Source organism: Mixophyes fleayi, chromosome 1 (genome assembly GCF_038048845.1).
Source record: "Mixophyes fleayi isolate aMixFle1 chromosome 1, aMixFle1.hap1, whole genome shotgun sequence".
Lineage (NCBI taxonomy): Eukaryota > Metazoa > Chordata > Amphibia > Anura > Limnodynastidae > Mixophyes > Mixophyes fleayi.
The window spans coordinates 355,396,473-355,422,435 of NC_134402.1; the positions used below are offsets into that span (position 1 = coordinate 355,396,473).

Consider the following 25,963-nt stretch of genomic DNA (forward strand, 5'->3'; position numbering starts at 1 on the left):
TAAACAATGTTACAACACCTGTTATTATAGAGTTCATTGATCTTTATGGTAAATATCACCACCGGACTCCCTAAGAACAGAACTCCCATGAAATGCAGCTTGCAGTATTGTATGTGCATCCTATTATTTTGTGAGTATGAAAAGTGTATTTACTATTGAGATCACTGATGTCAATAATGACAGGCCATCTACACAGCTTATTACGCTGATATAAAATAATATTGTGTTACACAGTGTGTACAAGCCCAAATACATACTGTGAAAACTGCACTCAATCAAACCCTGTCCGTGCATTGTTTGCAAGAAGCAGATACAAATATGAGCGCTTCTTTCTGTTTTTTTTATTTGTTTTCAAATTATGCTGATTATACATTAATGCTTTATCCACCTTTTTGTATTATGTATTTTACTTAACATAAGTAGACATTAGAGAATGTATGTAGCGTACTACCGCTGCTAGATATAGACTTTCACTTATGTCAGTTGCACACATCAGTCAGTTGCACACATCTGTAGGCAGAACGGTGACTTAGTGGTTAGCACTTCTGCCTCACAGCACTGGGGTCATGAGTTTGATTCCTGACCATGGCCTTATCTGTGTGGAGTTTGTTTGTTCTCTCCATGTTTGCATGGGTTTCCTCCGGGTGCTCTGGTTTCCTCCCACACTCCAAAAACATACTGGTAGGTTAATTGGCTGCTATTAAATTGCCCTTAGTCTCTGTGTGGATGTGTGTGTGTATGTTAGGGGATTTAGATTGTAAGCTCCAATTGGGCAGGTACTGATGCAAATGAGTTCTCTGTACAACGCGGAATTAGTTGCGCCATATCAATAAATAGATGATGATGTAAACATGTAGGGCCTGATTCATTAAAAAAAAAATGAGTAACATTGCACAACCATGTTGCAATTTGAGGGGTGCAAATGTGTTTTTTATGTTGCACATAGGAAATACTGGTTGTTTTTCATGTAGGACACCAATTCGTGATAGCTTTATTTTTAAACTAACGTTTGAAGTTGATCTAGGACATTTCCTACCCCAATTATAAATCTGTGCCCACATTTTAAATTTACCTCCCCCTCTAATGCAGCATGGCTTTGCCAAGGTTCAAAGTTACTCATTTTTTTGGCTTACTTTCCTTAATGACTCAGGCCCGTAAAGTCCACAAAAGGTGCATATAGCACATAACAATACTGGCTAAGTACACATTTATTTATGAAGCACATACCAGGGTTTGAGGATATTGACAAGGGTATGTATACATTAGTAACACTACTGTATAAATAGCAAGAAGCCTTCATTTGAATCAGTGTATGAATTGAACCATTGTCCTTGAACTTGACATGCGAACAAAACATTGTTTATTGGGTAAGTTGTACTGTAGAATGGTTGCCATGCGTATGCCTCATATTCCTCTTGGCTCTGTCAATGTTTTTGTAGCTTATAAATATCACTGTACCTGTATAGTGCATACGTCAGACCTGAGTATGAGAGATAATATGACTATGGTAGAGTATTGAGGAAGAGAATGAAGAAATTCTGCTGTTCAACAGTTAAGAATTTTTTTAATGGTTTTATTACATTAATAAATTCCATCTTAAAATATTTTCTTGTCCCACCACTTGAATCGTTGTCACCAGCCATAATCGCCTTATGAATAATCAGGAGTCAATGTGGACAGCTATCACTGATCGCTGTGCAAGTCTTCCAAGTCCTGGCTTTAAGCTGTTCATAAAAGTTCCTCTGTTCCAGCGCCCCTGACATCTGTCACTGATTGTAATGTGCTATACTGTAATAGCACATTATAGTATGTGTTGTACTATAATCTTCTTTAACTGTGTAACACACTTTAAACAGCTAAAGGTGGCAAAGCAAACAATAAAAAATGGTAAGCACTGAGAGCAGTCTATGAATCAAATAATCACCAACACAGATAGATACAATGAAATATATTTATTTATCCTTAATCTATAAAGATCTAAAATTTGATAATCAATGTTATAAATAAAATCACTAATTATCTCATCAATCTTTACCATTAATTGGAGCAACACATAAATATTGTCCTATAAAATCAAAGATTTTTGTTTCTGTTTTTGAGTTTCTGTTCAGCAGAAACTCACAAACAGATTTCCCAGTCCAGATTTAGACTTGATTCAATTATATGCAAAAGGGCTGTTTTTTTATTTCCCTGATCAAATATATGTGATCTCACACCATGCACTCACCATCTAGGTTCCAACAGAGCTTGTGGTTTGTTTGTTGCTAATCGCACTGTGAATCAATGGCATCCACGAGACAAACCAGAAAGAATGATGTAGAGGGTATGTGTCTGCTCTCACTGAAAGGGACAGTGGGAGCCGACAGCTTACCCATCCAGATGGACAGTAACTGATGCAGACTCTTCGGTGGTTAAGTCGCAATCCTAAGACGCCCAGTGATCGGCGTAATCAATGGTAGGTGCAGGTCCCCGGACTGGAATTCCAATCCTTTCATCAACCTGTAGATATTAAAACATGCAGATCGGATAACAAGACAGCAACAGTTTTCAGTGAGGATGCATAAAGTTGTTAAAGACAATCCTGCCGCAAAGCATCCTGGGAGAGCCAAAAACCAGAGAGAACTCCATCAATTTCCTAAGCATAAGTTAAGATGTACATAATGAAAGCTTCTAGAAGAAAATCATGGTCATTATGACCAAGTCATCTAACAATTTGGTGCAAACCATTCTTGTACATGGAGTAGCTGAGTGGATAATGATGCTGACCTTATAATTTTAACATCCAGTTTAAATCTCAGTGTCCACTTCTTGTGATTTTGGACAAGTCACTTTGTTTACTTGTGTCCCAAGAACTAAAAAAGAAAAATTAGATTGCGAGTTTGATTGAATTATTCTTTGCACAGCGCTGTGTAAATGTGTATTACATATAATAATATTGTGTCAGTAATGCATCGTTGGTACATATACTCAAGAGACCAGTGTTAGTAAGTGCAATCTGTCTGTCTGCAGCTTGAGCCCATACAGTTATGATGAAGGTTGTTTGTCAAACAGCCAGGACCACATTCCTCTAGCAGCCCTACCACTGCTGGCCACATCCTCTCCACAGTATCTGGAAGCCGTAGCAATGGTTATTCACCGCGCCAACCAGGTTTTTTCTGATTTCACCAAGTCACAAGAGGGCATGTCCTTCACTGGGCAGGTGAGTGAAGGAATTGTGGGACGTAACAATGTAAAATGTATTTTTTGGTTATAGTTTAGAGAACAGCTAAAAATTGTTGTATGTCGTCATAATCCTAATAGGTCTGCTACTCGTGAGATGTTACCTCTGCAATGCTCCTCATTATAGCCTGTTCATGTACATGTCAGGAGCATGGGGCTTTTACTCGTCCGGGCACTCTGGACCAAGCATTGCCAGCCCTCCACTTAGGGAAACACTGCCTATAGTTGGATAATTGTTTCTGCTCAAGTTGTTTTACTCGTTACAAACATATATTCTTGAATGACATGTGTGCCAACAAGGATTCTGAAAGCTAAAATTAGCCTCACATTTTGAAGCAGTTCAAAATTGCTGATCATACCAACTTTAAAAGGAAAAAGAAAGATGGAAGTAATCATCACTAAAATTACCACGGGAGTCTCTATAGGCTTTGATTCATTAACTAATAAATCAGAATATAACATGTCAAGCACTGAGTAATTGCAGGCTTGGTATCAGTATTACAAATGCATTAAAACAGAATCTAGGAGCTCTCATAGTGAAACTACCAGACAAATGGTGCTCTTATATGTAGTATGGGAAATATTGGATGTGGTTCTGAGTTTGCTTTAATTCATTAAATATATATGGCTGTTTAAAGCAGTAATCCCATGAAATAAATATATATATATAGTTTTGACTGGCTATAAGAAGAATCTTTATAATTCCCAGTTTTCCTTGGTTTGTTTGTTCAGGCTACTATTATGTATGATTCTGCACAGTTTCCTCAGTGTCATGTGACTACCATGGCAACCACAGTTACATGGCACATGATGTAGAGTGAGCAAAGAGGCTTTGGAACTAATGCTGAGAACTGTGAGAATGAGTGTGTGACTGGCAGCCATATTTGTCTGCCCTAGAGAGAGATTTTGAAAAGGGAGATATTGATTTGTAGTACTACAGCTAAGAAAAAAAGAAACATGCTTAAAACGTACTTTAAATAAAAGAAAAAGAACTATGTGGGATTGCTGTTTTAACCTTATGCTTGCAATACAAAGACAATGGGAAGAACCGTTTATGTGACGTTCCTTAAGATTGGCATCTTCAGTTGATGATTGATAGGAGCTACTTTGTTCCCATTTGTTAATAACCTAAAACCCTCTTAAAACATTGAAGCTGTTGTAATCTGAAGTCCCACTCTGTGTCCAGGTGTGTGTAGTCGGCGATTGTGTCGGAGGAATTCTGGGATTTGATGCCTTATGTTACAGCAATCAGACTGTGTCCGAAAGTCAGAACAGCAGCCGCAGAGGAAGTGTTGTGAGTGTTCAGGTATCCTACACGTTTCTGTTGTAATACTACCTATTACATTTCATGTTCTGTAAAATATTACAGTTCCATCATGAAACTGAAATCAAGCCACTGGATGTCGGGCTCAATTGTTTCATTTGACTAACATTTGTACGGCCTAAATCAGACTTAGACAACATGTGGTTCTCCAGCAGAGGCTGTCAGTGCATGATGCAACTTGTAGTTCCACATTCATGACAGCTTATGTATTCCTGTTTATATTCTACATGGGTTAGGTTAGAATTTAATACTACAATCAAACCGCAAAAGAATGTATGTGAAAACAGCAGCAGCTACAATGGGTTGTTGCGTACAGTGCACCAGGTGCTGGCTGTACAGTATTTATGAGACATAAGCATCCGTGACGTCAGGGATTTGTCTGCTAAGATACAAATTCAGCACTGTTCAATATGTTCTAGCAGAACCACAAAAAAATAAAATATTCTCTTACATACTATAACAGATCAGGACTTATGGCTTTGCTTTTCTCAAGTAATATCCTGCTCACAAATGGATTATATTAGTCAAAGCAGATTTAATTAGGCCACAGTAGCACTATGGAAAATAAACATCAGCTTGCTGATCTCCCTCCCTCCCTCTCTTTAATTCCAAGAGTCATTCCGCCTGATCACTTGGGATCAATTCACATTAAGAAACTCATAAAAACTGTGCCATGTAGATGCTTTACATTTAAATGCACATGTCACCTGGTATTTGTAGAGTTTGTTTGCAAACAAGTTCTGCTCCTTAAGAAAAACCTAATTTTACGATGATCAGTTTAGGTGGTAATGGCATTTCCTGGTGCGTGATCTATTTGCTGTGCCTGGGGGCATGTTTGATCAAGGAGGGATGGTACAGAAGCACAGCTAAAAGCTGCTTTCTGCTTGTGAAGTTGAAATGCACAAATGTACATTATAATTTTTTATTCAAAATGTGTCTTTATTTTGTAGAAAGGCACAAAAACATACATTACCTTACATTCAAGTATACTTTGGCGCAGTTGAAAGCACAATACACCGCAAAACATAATCATACTTTTTAGCACAGTACATGACATAATGTACAAGATATGACATCCTACACTATACATCCAGTACTGCGCTAACCATGAATCATTTAACCTACACCACAGCTTCAAACAAGCAATGGTCGTGAGGGGGAGGTAGGTGAGACGGGTAGGAGGAGCCACAAGCCCAAAGTGTTTTTGAATAAACAGACACATGGGGCGAAAAGGAGAAGAGGAAGAAAAAAATCTATAATCTTCCTCTTCCTCAGGACTGTCAATGGTGTTATAGTCTCTTAGCAGACTGTGGATCAGCCTGCGACAGTCCTGGATGGTCATCTTCTCCCGCTTCAAAGTGAGGCGGTTTCTGGCAAGCCATATAGCATCCTTAAACAGATCATATGGTGACAGGCCTCCTGGATTGCCCTAGTAGTGCAAGTCCCAGAAAATAATCCATAAAATACCAAATGGTATGAAAGGCAGGTCTTGGGCACACTGTCCTTATTTTCATGCTCCAAGGCATCCAACAGTGCCTGTGCAGTGGGGCAGTCCCAAAATATATGCTAAGGTGTTTTCCTTCTGGTAATGCAGAAGGGTCAGTGACTGTATCTGCACAGGTTCTGGAAGTACATGAATATCCTGAGAGGCAGACCCCCCTGGATAGACATCCATGCAATGTCTTTATGTCTGTTAGTCTGTCTCTAAGAGTCCACATTCTCCCACATTATAAACCCTTTGCGTAACCCGAGCATTGAATCTTAACTTCTGGGCAATGAAGCCAACTCTCAGACTGGTAACAATGCTGCAGTGGATCTGTGCATTGAGGATTAGGGGGAAGCTCTTTCACAGTACTTATGGGCCCTGCTCTATACAATATAAGTCATCATAGCCGGATCATCCATTAGGTAACTTAGGTCCCTGCATAGGGCCCAGTGGGCACTGATGGAACCGGATTACCCTAACCTGTTTTGTTTTTTTGACAAACGAAGGGGGGAATGGATCCAAACCAGTATGTCACCTAGTGTCCATGGGGTCTTAATCCAGCTCTGCATGTCGATGTAATCAACATTGTGTACTTAAATGAAAATATTTCTTAAAAAAAAAAAATACTTTCTCGCAAATGTAAATTAAAACAAGGACAATAAAAAATATTTTGTGAATATACTTAAAAAAAATAATTAGTCAAGTTGTTCAATCAATTAATTTTTAAGTAACAAGAGGTGCTTCAAAGGGTGAGGTAACTGTTAAATGAAGAAATAGGATCCCTCATAACCCGACAGCTACCAGTTGCGTACATCTGCAATTATATGGTGAGCTATCCACCACTTTTATATGATTTTGCTAATGGAAATTTATAAGCAGAACTGACTAAACATACCTGTAAGGAGCAAAAGTGGACATTGAGATGATCCACTACCAGCCAGCGTCTGTGGAATTCCTTACCACATGAGGTGATGGTGGAAAATTCACTTTTATAATCTAAACATGGATGCCTTCCTTACAAGAAATAACACCTTTTGTTATCCCAGGACACAGACCTCCTGTCTCCAGGCATCAGCGTCAACAACAGTTACTGCTCCAGCAGTTCAAACCTGGAGACCAGTCGGCACTTGAGCCGGAGTAATATTGACATACCTCGGAGCAATGGTGAAGACCCAAAGAAACAGCTTCCACGTAAGAGAAGTGATTCCTCAACGTATGAGTTGGACACCATCAAACAGCACCAAGCTTTCCTCTCTAGGTATGTGTTTAACCCTCTGTGGTATGGCACGGGGTGTGTCCTTGGTAGAGTTATTAAGGTAAATGTAGATTACTTCCAGGACTTTTTTGAAATTTGAATTTTAAAATGTGGTCAAGAGCTTTTGTTCCGCATATAAATGTTTAGATTGTTTTGTGTGCACCCGACAGGTACAAACATTGGAGGCCACCACTTTCATGGCTGCAAAAATATTCATGAAAATGTGCCCTATTTATTCACAGGAAACCTGTGACAATACTCTGATGCAAAGCCTTAATCCTAAGGGTGACAGCTTGCATTTTGTATTCATAATTCATTGTTTTATGGTTTAAATTTGATGCTTATCTCTGTCATTGTATTGGTTTATCAGTGTATATGGCTTCCTTATCGGGCTGATTGTAAGAAGGCTATATATACAGAGAAAAAATGTTAAATAAATGATAAATTCTACAGTAACAGTTTAGCAGAATATTACATCAGGGGTAAGGGTTTAATTGTACTTATCCTACCAATAGTTAAATAAACCTGTCACTCAGTCTCATCCTGGTGGCTTGTAGCAACTTTTGATCTCTGTGGAAACATTGAATATTACACAACTGGTCATATAGTTCAATGTTAACAGTAGTTAACTGGAAAAAATGAAGATGTGGACTATCTGGCAGCATATTTATATCTGCCTATAGAGTCCACCCCTGTCCTATTACTTGTTAGTTTTCTCAGATGAAGAAAGGACTGGCTATGGGCTGGAGCTCCAGTCAACCTTCTCCGGCTTATTGCTGTAGAGTGAGATGGGCTTTATGCCAAGAGAGACACATTGTACTATTACATGGTCCTTTCTCCTTCAGATGCTCCGTGGAATTAGCTTGACTGCCAAATCAGTCGCAGCCTATCAGTATTTATGGAGGATACTCTGATTCTAGCAATGAAATATTACCCCAGCTACTATTCTACAGGTTGTTAAAGAGTTGAGATTTGTGTAACTGAGGCAGGTCTGGTAGAGATTAACTGATCTGTATTTTATATATTCTGAACAAAAAAGCACCCGAGTGAGGCAGGTTTTGTGAGTGACACAACCCCTTTTCATTAAAATATTCTGCAATTGTTTTTGTTTTGTAGTCAGTTTGAATTGATAGTGCATTATGGGTAAATCATCTATTACACAATACTGTAACAGCAAGTTCTAGGTTCTAGAATGGAACTGTTCTATTTTTTTTTATTATTTTTTTTTAAAGACTTGATTTCTGATTCCGTCTGGGGGACACTGCGATCCCTCCCTTCTGCTTTTCTTCTGTGTGTTCTTGTTTGATTGGCCTTTTCTCCTTGGGCTTTTTAATTAACTGAACAGGAAGGGGCAGGGGGATTGTAGAGGGGAGGGGTCTGTCAGCAGTGCTAAAGTTAACTAGCTAGGTGCCAACTCCCGTGCTCCCCTCCACAACCCATGGTAAGCAGTGTCCCCCAGATGGAATCAGAGAAACGGATTTAACGTAAGCACATAAATCCTCTTTTTTCAACACAGTATAACGGCAAAAATATCTGGAGTGAATTGCTGATCTAAATATATATTAAATATTGAAGGGCTAAAGTTTTGCTTAACTGAGGCAAAACGGTTGTAAACAAGTAAATATTACATGAATATTAATTGTCATGGCAGCTTTTTGTTGCCCAGTTACTTTTTTGATATTTGACAGAAAATGGGGCTGGTAACGGCACATTTATATATTCTGCTCTGCTCACTACACTTAGCAGCTGATGTGAGCCAGGTACATGGATCTGCTTCCAGCTCCTCCCACCCACCTGTTATGGGCCAAAGAATAAATATACCATTTAGTTTATTATTTGAATGTGTTATGGGTTGTACATTTCAGATAGACAAACGAGTGGGAGCAGTTAGTGAATTAATTGATGACGTATTAGATCACAATACAACAAGAGAAAACCAAGGAACAATCTGCATGACTAGCACTTAATAACAAAGAAAGATTAGAAAATATGTGAGGACTAATACTGCTGTTTTATCTCGAATATATGGCATCAGCAATAGAAATATGTGATCACCGTATTTTTTTATTTTTGTTTTAAATGATCGAAGGGAAAGATGCAAAACGTTTTCTGAATAATTAAGAAGACATTTTATTGTGCCTCTCTTGGCTCCCATTTCAATTGTGTGTTTAATGAAAACTCTCTTACACAGAGTTACTATGTCATATTCCATCTCACTACCACTGCCTGAGGTCTGCTTTGCTGACGCTGGTTTGCTCTCTATACCTCATGCCGCATATGTGTCTTTTCAGGCTTCCACATATCACAGGACAGTCATGGATTTTTCATCTTTATATGTTTTACTTGTTTAATAGTCAGTCTGTAATGGTATCAGATGACAGCAGTGTTCCCTAGCTCGTCCTGTCTTCATCCCTTCTTCAGTAATGATACTAATGATACTGATCTCTCAAACTCCTAACACTCTGCCTTAACACATGAGATAATCTAATACATGGTGTTATGTCATATTAAGGTATATTGCAATATTCCTTCTTTTAGCACTATCTTATTCCTTAATATATGTTAAGGTCATCAGGGAATTATTGTTTTCTCCATTGTATGTAGTGTGTTTTACTCCATCTTTTGTTCACGTTAAACATGGTGAAAGTTGTATATTTAGTGTACTATGTAAATTAACTTATAGAAACACGATCATTACCAGAAATACAACATAGTTTATTTAGGTATGATTGTAAAGCTATAAAATGAGTCCTGTTCAATTTAGAATAGTGTTACATATTTAAAAAAAACAAAAAAACAAGTTGGTCATTGTGATTATTTTTTGATCTTCAATCAAATCATCACTTGAAACATAAAAATCTGTGTGCATGTACTTTTATAGAGTCTTGTACCACCTTCTTACACTTTACCAAATCCTTCCAGGAGAGCAGTCTTGTCCGTCTTGGACACTCCAGCCTGTGCGTTTTATTGAGACGCTAAAGTTGCTTTGTATTTAATTTTTCTCTGGTGGGGTGAAGTCACAGCAGTAACATTACATATAGTCTTACTAAATGGATAGTAGATGCAGTTGAATAAACAGTAATAGTATTAGCATGCATGGGATAAGCACAGGACTGTCCTGGGAATAATCTACTAATATGTAAAATTGGCAGACTAGATTGCTCAGTTGATCTTTATCTGCTGTACATTCTCTGTTTCTCTTTTCTTGGTAACCTGCTAAGCCAGTAACAGGATTATACTGGGGGTAAATATAGAATACATCTTCTTGCTGCATTTGTAATGTATCCTGCACATCCTCTTTCACTGCGTATATTGCCCTGTAGTCAGGTTGTTTTACACCTTTACAGAGCATCTTCGCTGATTTACATTACAGTTTACACTCAAGCGTCCTCAGAAACGATCCAGGGTCCAGAAGGTCTAGCAGCTCCACAATGCTGGATGGAGGCAATATTGGGAAGTTTGACTTTGAGATTACCGATTTCTTCCTATTTGGATCTCCTCTTGGACTGGTGCTGGCTTTGAGGAAAACCGTGATTCCTGCTCTGGACAGTAAGTGTAAGACATGAAGAATGAAATGTTCACTCATTAAAGGTTACATTGACATGTTCATTTGCTCCTGTATGGTAGAACACAGAGTAAAATTAGACAGGCTACAGGGTTTCTATGGGATGTGATTCTAATGCTATACAGGGCTTTATTTGTAGTCTTATAGAGCTGACATATAATTATATAAGCATCATGTACAGTAATAGTCAGTTTATGAAAAGCTAAGACCAGAAATTCTGTAAGGACCAGTGTGTTAAACAAAAAATTCCTAATTATTATTTGACCTCTCATAACCAATCCACACTGTGTATTTAAGATTCAAGGAACATAACATGGCTTGCCTGCTTCTGCCTTTTTTATAAATTGTCCTAAGAATATGCTCTGAATAATATTAGCAGTAAATAATTATACTGCAGCCATCTTCAGAAGGACACATGAGGTCCAGTATTGTGATAGATAAAATGTAAATGAATCCCCTCCCACATCAGACAGTAAATGGTACAATTCACATGTCGTCATGTAAAACTCATTGCTCTATGTGACTGTGAGGCATGTTCTGCTTAGTGACACAATACTTGGTAAATGACAATGCAAACACCTGAATTTTATGGATATTTCTAAAATACTTGACGGCACAGTGGTTGGTATTGCTGTCTCACAGCGTTGGTGTCATGAATTCCAACCAGGCTCTATCTGTGTTGAGTTTGTATGTTCTCCAGTGTTTGCATGGGTTTCTTCCCACACTCCAAAGACATATATCGGTAGATTAATTGGCTTCTTGCAAAAGTAACCTGTATGTGTGTTAGGGAACATAGACTGCAAGCTTCAGTGGGACAGGGACTGATGTGAATGACTAAATATTCTCTGTAAAGCACTGCGTAATATACAGGCGCTATATAAAAAAATACTTAATAATAGTAAAATACAAAACATATTAAAGCTCACTGTGTTTGCTTTAATCATGGGAAATGTCATGTCCCTGCATCCAGTAGAATTTTCTATATCTCTGTTGAAAACTGTTATTGTATAGGATTTTGTTTCATGAAGACAACTATTATTTAAACTGCACTCTTTTTAATGACTGAATAGATCTTCCTGAACCTTTAAAAATATTGGCAATCTGACCCTTAACCCCAAATTTCAGGGCGTTTTTAACAGGTGAAAATAGGTGCAGTGTAGGGAAAGAGTATTAACTTTTTATGTAGATTTTACTCAAAAAAAACAAACAAAAAAACACATTCCTGATAATAGGTCTCATACCTATATTATTATGAGGTCCACAGACAAATGTTCTACACCCATTACACTAATCCTCCCGATATGAACATATTACATACATTCTTATTTTGAGTTTATTGGTTCATAAAATAAGACAATTTCCTTCCACGTTCTGGTTTATTGTTTGGCAGTCGGTGATACAAGTTTATTGTGCCAGGTATCATTGCTACAGTTGCTATGGTTTTGGAAAGGCTATATATATATATATATATATATATATATATAATAATTTTATATATAAATAAAATAATTATTTATATATATTAAACCTTAAATGACTTTTCAGATGTTTAACACATTGGGGTAGCCAAGTTAGATAGACCCGTGAGTACACTCAGGCAGATGGTAAGCATCTGCCAACCAGATTTATGGATGTGCCCAAAAATTATCTTGATTTCAGTCTGATTTTCTTATTGCGTTAATTATAGGGTCAAAGTGACATTTTCACTGCTTGTGTGATCAGTATTAATGACACAGGTAAGGTTTTTACCGTGTCAAATAATATTGTTAATGTTACAAAATGAGTTTTTTATTTGATTTACTTTTTTTCTGTTTAGGTTTATTAGCTCTTTAAAGCATAAGCCCCATTATTACCATTACTACTTGCTCACTGGCTTATTACAGAGGTTCTCCATATGCAAACTCTTGATGCTTTCCACTGACCCCCATAATGATTTTTACTTTTGTGAACAATTGATCCTTACCCAGGTATAAGCCAGCACTCTATACTTTGTTTACCTTAATCAGGAACCTGCTTGTGGTATTCTAACCATCTGGAGGTTCCAGAGACATCCGCTGCTACGTAGGACACTATTATTAATCAGTAGTGAGAACTACATTCATTTTCAGATGTTCCCAGAACATGTGGTTCCAATGTAAGATAAATAATATGAACTGTGGTTGTCAGAGGAGATTATCAAGGGTACACTAACCTATGAAGGTTCGCTTTATGGCCATTCAATAGTGCTATCTGCCCTTTGGATATCCAAATTATTAAAGTAATTCTATCGTTTTCAAATAAGCATTGCCCAATCAATTGTATGTGTTTCCAAAGCACAAAGTGATTTATTTTAGCAGATGTAAATAGTCAACAATTCAATACATTATTATATTATGATACAGTACAGTACAGCCAATACCAAAAGATAAATACATACCGATGCTATCGCATGCGCTCGCTGCGCACCCACGGGACCCGGTGGACAGTATATCTGTTAGAATACTGTGATCAGTGAAGACTGAGTCAGTATCTGTCAGTACAGATGGTAGGAAGGCAGCCAAATGTTCCTGTATTCAGCTACTGGGTAGAAAAATATTAAATAATATTAAATAACACAGAAAAGTGGAACCTTCCTTGGCAAATTGATGTCTACCAACCATAATATGGGAGTGAGACTGATAGTATGACGTAGTAAATTTCATAAATGAGATCCTTCTCGGGAGACCTCTTGTAGGATGTCTTCTCCCCTCATCTGAGCTGTTTCTGGCATTACATGCAAATAAGAATTTGTTCTAAAGCCACCTATCTATGTGGTGTTATCTAGTGTTGTTGTTACGTGAGCTGCACAGAATGCAAATATTTTGAACACATTGGAAAACAAACAAAAGCTGCCTCTTCTGTTTGCTTTAAACTGTCAGATGAGTTTAATTTTGGTGACTGTTCATATTAACAAGAATAATATTACTATTTGTGAAATTATGCTTTCATCATTATGTCTTTAATTCATTTTACCCTTTTCATTTTACAGACCTGTTACTCTGTCTATAATGTAATGTGTACACCTGGTTGGAATAAATAACACATAGCAAACCACTGTCATACTTACTGATATTTGTATTGGCCTTTGAACTGTTTTGCTCTAAACAACACTAATAAGATTGTCCTTCCATGTATGTTAGTTTGTGGTCACACCTCTGATGTTCTCCCTGTGCTATGTTCTTATTTGTACTATTGCCAGTTTTCCAGCTCAGACCTGGCTGCCAGCAGGTTTACAACCTGTTCCACCCGGCTGACCCCTCTGCATCACGCATTGAACCACTTCTGGAGAAGAAGTTCCATCTGCTGCCTCCCTTCAATGTCCCTCGATACCAGAGGTTCCCATTGGGGGATGGCAACTCTGCACTCCTGGGTAAGCATCAGTGGCAGACTTTTTAATTTGTCCTATCGGTATTCAGTAAAACATATCAGCAGGTTGTCTCTTAAGGTTTTGATTGCATGTTTCTAATCACTTACAGAATAGTATCCAGTAAAAGATAGAACATGACCCTGTTTTTACCTTTAAGCAGTGTCTGCATTATTCTACAGATCCCCAATAGAAGCTAGAGTTATGACCTGTATATCATTATACATTAAACTTTGGTTTTCACATTTTAATTTATCTATTTACCCTCTATTTTGTGGCATTTTTATTTTCTCTCAAAATATTTATTTGGGTGACTAACATAAGGCTTTTCAATTCAGAGAAGATTTTTTATATGCATTTGCCTTATAACATATAGAGGAAATAGTTTTACATAGAATATAGCTACAGTGCCACCTAGCTGGACAGAAGTGTGAAAAATGTCTCCCACAATTCAATAACATTTACATTGTTTTCTCCTCGCAATGGAAATACCTTGGATTTACTACACATCAAAATTCCTACGATATATATATTATTTTTTTTTGTATATTGTTATGTTATATACTGGATAGCTTTATTTTTCCACTATAAATTAAAGTTATTCTAGGACATGCCCTAACACAACTATAAATCTGACCCCACATTTTAAATTTATCTCCCCTTCAATGCAACATTGCCACAACCCTTTTTGTTTTGTTTTTCTTATTTTGTTTTACAAAATACAAGTGTTTTTTGCAGAGTAAAAATGTCTGTGTTACACCCTTCCACAAAGTAAGGGATTACCCTAAATGTATTCTCTCCAGTCTTTTATATCATTATATCGCTCCATGAAATTAAATCTTGTTTTCAAACTGCTCTGCAAAACTTGTTGCATCAGTGTAGCTCCAACTCCTTCCATCAGCCGGTGCCATCTTCTGTCCTCTGCAGAGCCTACCATATTGCTCTAAAAACAGAAATCTAGATTTACCTGTGCAAAATCAAGAGGCATATTGCCACAAAAGAGGATATTGTGGCGTGTCTTGGCCACTTTGACATCGTAAGTGAGGCCCGGTCAAGGCATGTTTTGCAGCCTGACAATTCACTAGAAATTAATGACAACTCCAAGACATAAAGCCTTAGTGATATCACAACTTCCTAGTGAATGAATCCTCGTTGATCTCAATAGATCATGTAATAATAATTCCTAATTTATAGGTTTCATTCTCAAGAACATTGGTTGAGCCTACAAAATGGGTCACTTAAGTGTTTGCAAGTGATGAGTAACTCAAGTATATGCTGTGTACATAATTTCAGTCATCTTTTTATGAATTGGTTTTGTGTTAAAAGGGATATCCATATTTCCAGGATTGCGCAAACTTTATTGTTCAGCTTCCATCAACTTCTGCAAGAAATTTAAACATTACAAATATATGACTAAGCAGGCTAACAAGTCCAAATTGAAACCTATCCCTTTATAATGCAAAATCTTGTCTATTAACCTATTCAATCCCAAAATAAAAACAAATGATCTGTCTAAATGTAATTCTAGTAAAATAAATCAGGGGAAATGTCTGTATTTTTATAATATGTTATAGACCACTTGGCCATGCCTGATGAAGCCTTTATCATGTGCCAGAGAAGTTCTTTCATTATACTACGGCATCTGAGATTCCTAGCCTCCGTTTTGATTTACTTTATTTTGAGTGTACCTGTCACCTATGCACAGTGGATCTTGTGTGCCGAGCTATTCATGAAAATGCAGACCATGAGTTTAGTAGGAACCAGTGACATCACGCAGAGCATTATACATGCACAGCTCTCACGGTCATCACAGGAAGCACTATTTACAGAGAGGCCTTTCTTCAGTTCTCGTGCAAATAGAAGGGGGAATTAAGTAAAGAATAAGAGGTTTAGTAGAATTCTTTAAAAAGTGACATATAGGTTATACATACTCTTGACATGTCATGCATGCATATAACATACTAAAGTAGCTGTGTTGCAGAGGAGAGCTTGTAATGTGTTTAAATAATTTGCGACCTAAAAAACAGATATATTATTAAATGACATATTGTATGGTACACCAGTGTTTTTATGATTGCTAACTTTCTTGTTGTTTATCCTTAATTTCCTCTCTCATTGGGTGCTATAAAGCGCATGTTGTCTACTGACATTGCACCTAATTATACATAAATCACACTACAATATACACCATAATGATTAGCAGCAATACCATAGAAAGTGACATCACAGGTACACAACAAGAAAGATTAATATGGTAATAAAATCCATTACTACATGGTATGGTTTAAAGCCATATTAAATAAGCCTGGCTTGTTCTTGCGTGACAAGTTCACAGCACCAAAATGGGTCATTTACTTTTTAACAGGAAGAGTGGAGTGTTGCCTGAATGTATGTTCTCTGTTACATTGTCTGGTTATATGTTTGTAGCGTTGTTGTCTTGTTTTTTTTTGTTTCCCTCTCATCTCCATCTAGTTGAGGCTGTACAGAACAACCCCATCCTTCTCATGGAAGGCAGCCCACCGGTTGCTCTCCAGCGTCAAGATGGCATCATGGAAACCAGTATCCCAGTTCCTGTCCTAAGCTGCCAAGACACTTCCAGTAAACACGCCACTTGTGCTGAGTGTGTGTATCCTCCCCTCCTATTGTCGTTGCTTCTTTGCATCATGATCCTGAGCTGTGTGCTGTTTCACCTGAAAGCTTTTCTGCAAAGTGCTGACATTTGTCTAAGGCTTCAGATCCTTCACTGACTGCACCAGAGAACAGACCTATCAATAAGCAGTATTTATAGACATTCCTAATGTCCACCGTTGCTCTCAGTGCTCATGTTAGGATATATATAATTAACTACAACTGCTAGCAAAAGCATTGTGCATTAAGACTGCACAAAAACAATTACCTGGACTATCCAAAAAAATGACTTTACAAATACTTATCTCTAGATAGCTATTGTTCATTGCCCAAACACAGTTAGAAAATTGCTCTGTTAATAACCTATTAAAATGCACCTCAGACTTTAAAATCATTTGCTTCTAAATGTTTCTAAAGCTAGTATGTCATAGCTCGCTTAGCTTATTCAAGTTAATCATTGCTGAAAGTTTAAACGAATGTTGCTGGTAATTTACAGACATGTAGCTGAAACTAATTGTAAGAAAAGCTTTCAGATGAAGTAATTCAAGGAGGGTTGGAGTAAATGCTTTGTATTGATCTATGACTTGCATGGCTGCTTAGATTCTACCATTCAGGCTTAGAGCTTTATATCTAATAAGCAAAAGTGACTTAGAATAGTAACTGCTTGCGGCATCCACTGCTATACATTTGGCTTTTCTTGTTCATTCTGCATTTTTTGTATCTATGATCACATTTAGAGACAGGAGTCCCCTTGTTTTGAACCATCTAATATCTAATCCGTGGCATCGCCTGGAATATACAAACTCTTTGCCCAGTTTGTGAATCTTTACCTGGTCTATATTGTTATGTAGCATTGACCTATCTCCATGTATGTTCAGGCTTCAGAGGATGGACCATTGATCTGACACTTTATATTTCTTTTTTTTAAGAATCGTTTCAGGCACTAAATACAGTTACTGTTAAAAAAAAAAGTATACATCCCTTTGGCATTTTTTCACGTTTTAGTTTTCATACATCATGGAATGAAAATGAATTAGTTCTGGAATTCTTCCAACTGATCAATACCCAGTACGCTGTAATGTAAATGTGATAAACACAGTCCTGTTTAATATATATTTTACAGATGTCACAGTCATGCATTTTACATTGCAAAACTTTAAAGTTTTTGTTTTTTATTAATTTCAATCCCAAACTAAAAACAAATTGTCTGATCAGATGTATTTAACTATAGCTCATTAAAATGCATAGTTACTAATGTAGTAAAGAGAATATTACTCTAGAAAGCACCCTGAGCCTATACCCTCAGTACGGTGAGCATTAGATAATAGGGCATTTGGCGTACTGAATTGTGAGTTGATGGCCAGGAGATGTTCTTTATTTCTGACTTGCTGTGCAAAGCACACTTCAAAGTTACAGGCTAGAAAGTTCCCCAGACTCACTAAACTGTGTTGTTCCAGTTCATTCATGCTGTGGCCATAATCCACATCTGTCACAGGAAATGTCTTTGTAAATAAAGAACCGTATGAAACCGATCTATCTTCCCTCCTGTTGTGTGTTCCCTCTGATTTACAGAGCTTTACCATCAGATTTACCCTGCCCACTTTTTCAGTCCTACCAATGATATACTTCCATTAATCCTACTATATGCATATGTTATATATGTGTACATAGACTAGTCTGTGTGTGGCGCTATATATATATGTATATGTATATATATATATGTATATGTATATATATATATATATATATATATATATATATATATATATATATATATATATATATTATATCATGTACAGATATATCATGTGCATATAGATGTATATAGAATGCAAAGGCTCCTACATTGCATTCAAAACAACTTGTAGCCCAGCTTGGGGGCAAATGTTTTTACTTTCTCCACATTTGCCTTCTTTCCTCCTCCAAGCATTGGAATGAAATAGACATGGGTTGATATTTCATTTGCATGTCTTTGTGTGGGTTTGACAATAAAAATGCATTGTATCTTGTGTTCCTGAATGCTTTACATAACGTACACATCTGAGGTGTTGCATCGTCATCCTTCCTAATGCCTTCTTGTTTTATTGTCCTGTTTTAGTCTAAATTTTAATTTCATTTTTGTTTTGTTTGTTTGTTTTTCTCCCTGTTCTCCTGTTTTTGTTTTTTTTTTCGGTTTCATAGCGGATGTTGTTCAGTTTCATGGTGCAGTCTTCGTGGAAAATGCCTCCCCTTCTTCCCCCTTAACAGCTCCCCACTTCAGGGGGTACAGAAGAGCAAGTGAAATCAGCATTGCAAGTCAGGTCTCTGGAATGGCCGACAGTTACACGGCTTCAAACATAGCCAACAGTAAGTGCCTTGTTGCCTAACAGGTGTGGTCAAGGATTCAGAGCCACTCGTAGCCAGTAGGTCACAGAGCTCATACACAATATTCATTTTATTGTTTTAGCTAAAGTTTAAAGGTTAAGACACCAGCCCTGTCCATTAGAGATTCACCTGAAGTCAGGACATGTCACATTTTATTAGAATATAAATAAGGGTTGACTAAAGAGTGACTAAAAATCAACCCATTGTAGGTTTCACTGTTGCGTCTCAACAAATGTTACTTAATTGAGACCATGCTGAAGTTTACTTTATGGGCTCCAATTACCTGTTTACTTCTGTAAAAATGTTGATATAAAATTGTATTAAGTATTAAAATATTGCTGCTGCTATGTTGTTGTAGCCAGTGCTTTGGCACTTAAGGTACAAGCTGATCAGATTGGGCTAGTGTTTTGCATCATTGTTACAGGTGAACCATAACCTATCCCCCGCTTGGCAGATGACGGCTCCCACATGCTTCTGCTCTAACATGCAGGTTTTATATACTATACTGCAGCATTTTCCACAGCGCTGTACAATTGGGGTTTTTGCCTTGGGCATGTCTAGAAACCCAGCTCAGATCATCAGCTTCCTTTTTCGATCCCTTGTCGGTTGTTTTTTTTACACTAACATATGTTTGCCTATTCCTACAAATGTTAGCATGCACATATATGTAGACATCAGTTTTCCCATATTCACGTTCCCTGTTTTTGTATGACTGCTCTGTGTTGCATTGATGTTAATGACAGATCACTGGGGTCACTGGCTGCGTAAATGCTCCAAGTGGAGAACCTGCAGAATCAGTTTACTTTCTCCAACTAAAGAACTTGCAGAGCTGCTTTACCGGAGAACCTGCTTAATCGCTTTATTTTCCTGTAGAACTGCTGTACATTTCCTTAATTTCCCTATCCATCTGCATGAATCCTTCTGTACATCCAAGCACCCTGCATGCCACAGATCACAGGGAAGCTATTGGCAAAAATCCTACATGTGCATTTTTGTTTTAACACACCCTGGAGTTATTTGTATATTTTATCCAACTAGCAACTGCACTTATAGTAGCAGCAAGCCTTTTTGGTGATAGTTACCCTTCTCAGGTATTAAGCAATAATAGGGTAAGTTCCTTGTAAGTCCACAATATAATTTACTTTCTGGGACCAAGACTGCTGAAAGAAAAAGAGAATTGAGACAGCCCAGTCTTTACCCTGATTACCGCCCTGATTACCATGCCAGCAGCTTAGAAAACAAAGTTTAAATCTGTAAAACCAATGAGGAGTAAGGCAGAAAGCAGGCAAGGTCGCTAACATTTATAATAAAATAGATAACTTCATTGATTACAGAACAGACTGTATGAAATAAAGCTATAACATGGATATAATAATGGAGCCAGGGTAACCGATGCCCCAGGAGGCCTGTAGCAACTGTCCTCTTTGAATTGCCCTAAAACCCATCTTGGATTTATTTAATCCCATAATAAATGTTTCTCTCATAACGAGAGGGAAGTTTCAGTATTCTGTTCTGCTGCTTAGACAAATGGATTGAAATAGTCACTGCACAGGAGATAATATCTATCACTCCTAGTATGGAAGTTTTCTTCACAAATATCCACAGTTTTATTTTTTGCTTACTCTATAAGGCCATGGGACCTTTTCTCTGCCAAATGCACCCACATAATGGGGCACTGTCACACCAGAAATAATTGCTGGAAATCCATTCCAGATCTTAAGAGCACTCGTGGACTTATAAGGAACACAAACAATACTGGCACTTTTGACTGGGATATGAAATTTTTTTTCCATCTGTAGTTATATTCACCTTGTCTTCCAGCAAAAGATAATGGCATTTCAAATATATATCCAGGCAAAAAGAGCGCACACTGCTGGCACGCATGGTGTACTACAAAATGCACATTCACCAGCTATTAAATACATGTTCTGCTGGAAAACAAAATAATTGTGACGTGGTTTTGCATGTTTTGTGGTGTTAATTGGTGTGTTTGCTTTGTTCCTTTAGAAACAAAAAACCATCTTAACAATTCCAAAAAGCTAAGTCTTCTGTCACAGCTTGCTCTCCCTTACAAACCTAACACAAAAACAAGTGCCCCCACAAAACATAATCAGTACCATACTGAGCAGAGTCACATAGGACGAATGCTAGAGGTGGGGGATTGGAAGCACAGCATCATCCCAGGCATCCAAGACTCGGACATCTCCAAAGGTATTCCAGGTAGAGAGGCTTCCGTACTATTAACCCATCGCTGGGCAGAATTACATCATTTAACCCCTCTTTCAGCCACATTTATTTTGAGTCACCTGACTGCGAAGTCTATTGGTACTAATCGGTGAAGAACTCTCATACCTGTGACACTTTACATTTAACATACTACTTACAAATACATGTCATGTTCTTGTTTTCTTATTTTGTTTTAAACTCTCTCACTGCCATATCAAATGTAAACCTCCTTCACATTGTTATTCTCTCCCCCCTGCATTGTATATTGAAGATATTCATGGAAAGCGCATATATTCTTGAATGTGATGTCATTAGCTTATACTCCCAGGGAGGTGGTTATATAAGTTTCCCACCTATTGTGTGGGAGAGCAGTTAGATATATGAACATTACACATTTAGTATTGCTCTATAAAGGTGGGACAAATATGGTTGAACAAGTCTTCCAAACTAAAACAGCTATTAATTAACTAATATGATGCCTCAAAGCAATCTAGATGTCTGAACTTGAACCAGTACAATCACTATACCTTTACCAAAGCCTGCATGATAAGAAATAATCACCAAAAAGTAAGAATTGATGACTGATGAGTTGTTTCTGTCTTGTAGCAGTAAATATTGGTGTACTGTTCCTTATTAAACTAATTCTGACACTGTGTCATTGGTGGATGACTATTCTTCTTCTAACCACCCAGGGCACAATTTATGTCCAAATATGTTTCACCTCCCTTCCAAAGTTAGGCTAGCACCAAGCACTTGCATAGGGTTCTCTATACCTATTGCTTCTACGTAAAATGGAAACGCAGTTGGCCTCACTTGTACAGTGACTAAACACTGTGCATCTTAGGGCGGAATTCAATCAGCCGCTAACATAGTGGCTGTGCTCATTTCTGGGTACTACTGTACCCCAACATGGCAGATTTCTCCTTGCACCTCGATGTTACATCGTCGTGGAGTGCCCCCGTGACCATTCCCAAAGGCACTCTGCTGACACCTGAATCCCCCCTTAGTGTCGAACACCATTTAAGACTCTTTATACAATACTGAGTACATTAGCAGCATAAATACGAGAGAGAAAAAAGCGTGGAAAAAATATAATTTTTGGTGATAATTTCTCTTTAACAGTAGTGACTCAAGGAGTGAAAATATAACTGAATGAGTTGATAACAAAACGTTTAACATTTATAGGCGTGGAGTTCTCAAAGATTTAGAAAGTATTTCCTTGGAGTGTTTTCATTACTTCCTTCATATCTTATTCCTGAAACTAGGCTGTTAGCATTGGTGATTCGCTAGGAGGCTGCATGCGGAAACAAGATGATTGGCTCTAATATAACTAAGGTTCTTTCCATGCATGTGTAACATGAAACATTGCTCTGGGTATGCTTTGAAATACATCTAGTTTGGAAAATGATAGATGCATGTGAAGCATGCTTAGAAATGGGATTTTAGTATTAGCGTTATGTTCGTTGTGTTTCATAAATATAAAACACTTAATGCTATATCCTACACACATTAGAGTCAGCCATTGTGTGGGCTGAAGAAGTATTAGTAATAAATCAATTGACTAGACGCTAGGGCCTAGATTTATTAAAGGGCGGTTTGATAAACCGCCAGTTTTCAGCAGTATTTCCAGCAGATTTACTAAAAGCCAAACTGCCAGTTAAAAAGCTGAAAACCAGCACTTTACAGATCGCCATCCTGATTTTTAATATGATCAAAATACAAACAGTCAGAACTACTAAGCTGCTGTTTGACAAATCTCCAGGAAAACCGCCAGACAAACAGCCAGAAAAAGAGGTGATTGTGAGAGGCGAGATAGCTGCATACTGTTTGAGCTATAGCGCCATTCAGAACATGAGTAGGCATCATTGACATATAAATTATAGAGGCAATCATTAGTTATTGATAAAGGGGCAAAATTAACTTATAATTAACTCGTGGTCAAGTTTTATTTTTCATTATAAAATACTATTATTGTATTATGAGGGAAATATGAATATATAATTATATTAACTGGGCAATAATATATGATTGTTAATAGGGGATATAATTATTTATGATGCACACATGCGGCATTACATAGTGCTCCGATAATGTACAATAATATTGCCACCTTTATATAATGAAAAATAAAATTTGCTCCATAAGTTTATTATAAATGGATTTTGCCCCTTAATCAATAAATAATGATTGCCCCATAACTTATAAGTCAATGACACCTCCTTTTATGTTCTGAATGACAAGATAGCTCAGATAGCATTTGTGAATTAACAAGCCAATCGGGTATAAAAAAAATATATATATTTTTTTACGGTGGTTTTGATGGCAATTTTGACCAAACCGCAGGCATTCTACATGGCAGCCTCTAACCACCCTATAGTACATGAGGTGTTTTGAAGCACTAAACAGCAGGCTGTGTGTGGCGGTTTAAATCTTGCTACCAAACATGATTTTTAGTAAATCTCCCCCTAGATCACCAAATCATTAAGACTATGTGACACAGCAGTTTTATTTGTTCCTAGTAAAGTGGCAGGCAGCATTCCCGGGAGTGTTGGATAAGCCCCGAAATGTGTTTTGCAGCACTTTGTACACTTCTTTTCATATTATCATTTTATCGCATCTTCTGTTTGTATGTACGTATAAAGAGGTAACCTACGTCTCCCTTGTTAGTTGCAGCAAAGTGGTGGGGTACAAAAAGGATTGACTATGCCCTGTATTGTCCGGACGCTCTGACCGCTTTCCCCACGGTTGCTCTTCCTCACCTCTTCCATGCCAGTTATTGGGAATCTACAGATGTTGTGTCATTCCTATTAAGACAGGTAAATATATATACTTGTGTTATTCAGTGCTTCAGTTTTACTGTCTTCTATTTGTTAAGTAACTACAAATAATTAGTTGTGTTATCAGTGGTCCTCATCTTTTAGGAAAGAAAGATTCCTGCAAAATAAAGCTTACACAGCGCAATACACGGTTAGACTATAAAACATGACAGGGTGGCACGATGACCCAGCTGCAATTGTTTTTCATGTGCATGGTTAGTTTTCTCATACCTGCCTGTAAAGTATCTGAACGTGTTATCAGTGACCTCTTGGGAAGAATAGCCCGTCAGACATTAATTCTCAGACTGTCAGTACAAAGTGTCCCAGAGACTGACATCGGCCTCTATTACAAACCATTCTATAATTGGTGTACAAAGTAGCATACAGCGATTAATGTCCTACATAATAATCTGGCAAAAATACAATTACTGGTATTGTATGTAATCATGTGATTACTGCTGTAATATGGACTTACTAGTTGCTGATCCATTTTTCCGAAGTAAATATTGGAAACTGTTTGGCATTGTTGGGATGATTATGAACAATGGACACGGCAAAGCTCTGAAAAGTCATGTTTATGTTCACCTCAGGTCATGAGACATGAAACTGCTAGTGTTTTGGAGTTGGTTGGAAAAGAAGTTTCTGTGTTCAGCCCATCGAAGCCACGGGAGAAATGGCTGAGGAAGCGAACACACGTGAAACTACGGGTACGTTTGGCCACTTTATTGTCATCCACACCAGTCCCATCTTTGTTATTCTGATGTTTGGTAGTGTAAATCTGATGTTTTCCTCTGATTATCTATGGAGTTACATGATTTTATATAGGTATTGTTGACTATTTAGAGTGAAACAAATGACAAGATCAGTATGGATTTTCTGCTGAAAGTCCATGTCAAATAAACTTGAGTAAGTAAAGTGGTAGTGGATCAGTGGATACACTTATTTAGTGTTATAGTCAATTATTATCCTTGATTTATAAAGCACCGACATGTTACTCAGTGCTGCACACAGGGCCGGTGCTAGTATTTCCAGCGCCCCCTGCTGGAAGTTTGTGCCGTCCTCCATACCCAGGCACCTAGTCGGATCCCTGCTCTCTTCAGCAGGGAATCGGAGGCTAAAAGGAAGGCGCCCGATAGGCAGGCATTGGAAAAACCCAGTTATTGTATAGAAAGAGGTATTGGTAGCAGGGGAGGGAGGTTATATTGTCACCTTCAGTGCCGTGTACAGTTCTGGAGGTTCTATGTGTAAAAAGACATTAATAACAACTAAATGTTTCAGGAGATACTTAAAGAGCTTAATATTTACAGATTAGAGAAGAGAAAGACTAGAGGTGATATAATAGAAACATTAAAATTAATAGAGTTAAGGAAGGCAGCAAAACCAACCCAAAAACACACACAGCGAAAAAAGGACAGACTAGATGGACCAGTAGGTTCTTTTCTGACACCAAATTCTGTATGATTGAACTCAATGTATTAGAAATTATAATAGGGGTTACATTGTCCCATATATACAATCCCATTAATATTAACTGTTGAATTCCACCTTGCAGAATGTTGCTGCCAACCACAGGATTAATGATGCTGTAGCCAATGAAGATGGACCTCAGACTCTCGCTGGGAGGTTTATGTATGGTCCTCTTGACATGGTCACACTCACTGGTGAAAAGGTTGGTAATTGTTGTACTTTGTGTTAGAA

The 25,963-nt window shown here is 37.6% G+C and overlaps 1 protein-coding gene across 9 annotated transcripts in view; it reads left to right on the forward strand.

Moving 5' to 3' along the window:
- PITPNM2 (phosphatidylinositol transfer protein membrane associated 2) overlaps positions 1-25,963 on the forward strand; it is a 203,874-nt gene that overhangs the window by 158,444 nt on the left and 19,467 nt on the right. For 4 of the 9 annotated variants that reach the window (XM_075177567.1, XM_075177582.1, XM_075177575.1 and 1 more), the window contains 11 exons: positions 3,010-3,199; positions 4,406-4,525; positions 7,076-7,287; positions 10,658-10,833; positions 14,067-14,237; positions 16,704-16,853; positions 19,041-19,205; positions 21,231-21,443; positions 24,117-24,265; positions 24,856-24,972; positions 25,818-25,934. In XM_075177567.1, coding sequence (XP_075033668.1) covers positions 3,010-3,199; positions 4,406-4,525; positions 7,076-7,287; positions 10,658-10,833; positions 14,067-14,237; positions 16,704-16,853; positions 19,041-19,205; positions 21,231-21,443; positions 24,117-24,265; positions 24,856-24,972; positions 25,818-25,934 — 1,780 coding nt within the window. The remainder of the gene's footprint in view (positions 1-3,009; positions 3,200-4,405; positions 4,526-7,075; positions 7,288-10,657; positions 10,834-14,066; positions 14,238-16,703; positions 16,854-19,040; positions 19,206-21,230; positions 21,444-24,116; positions 24,266-24,855; positions 24,973-25,817; positions 25,935-25,963) is intronic. The other 5 variants (XM_075177591.1, XM_075177620.1, XM_075177629.1 and 2 more) reach the window with 3 other exon arrangements.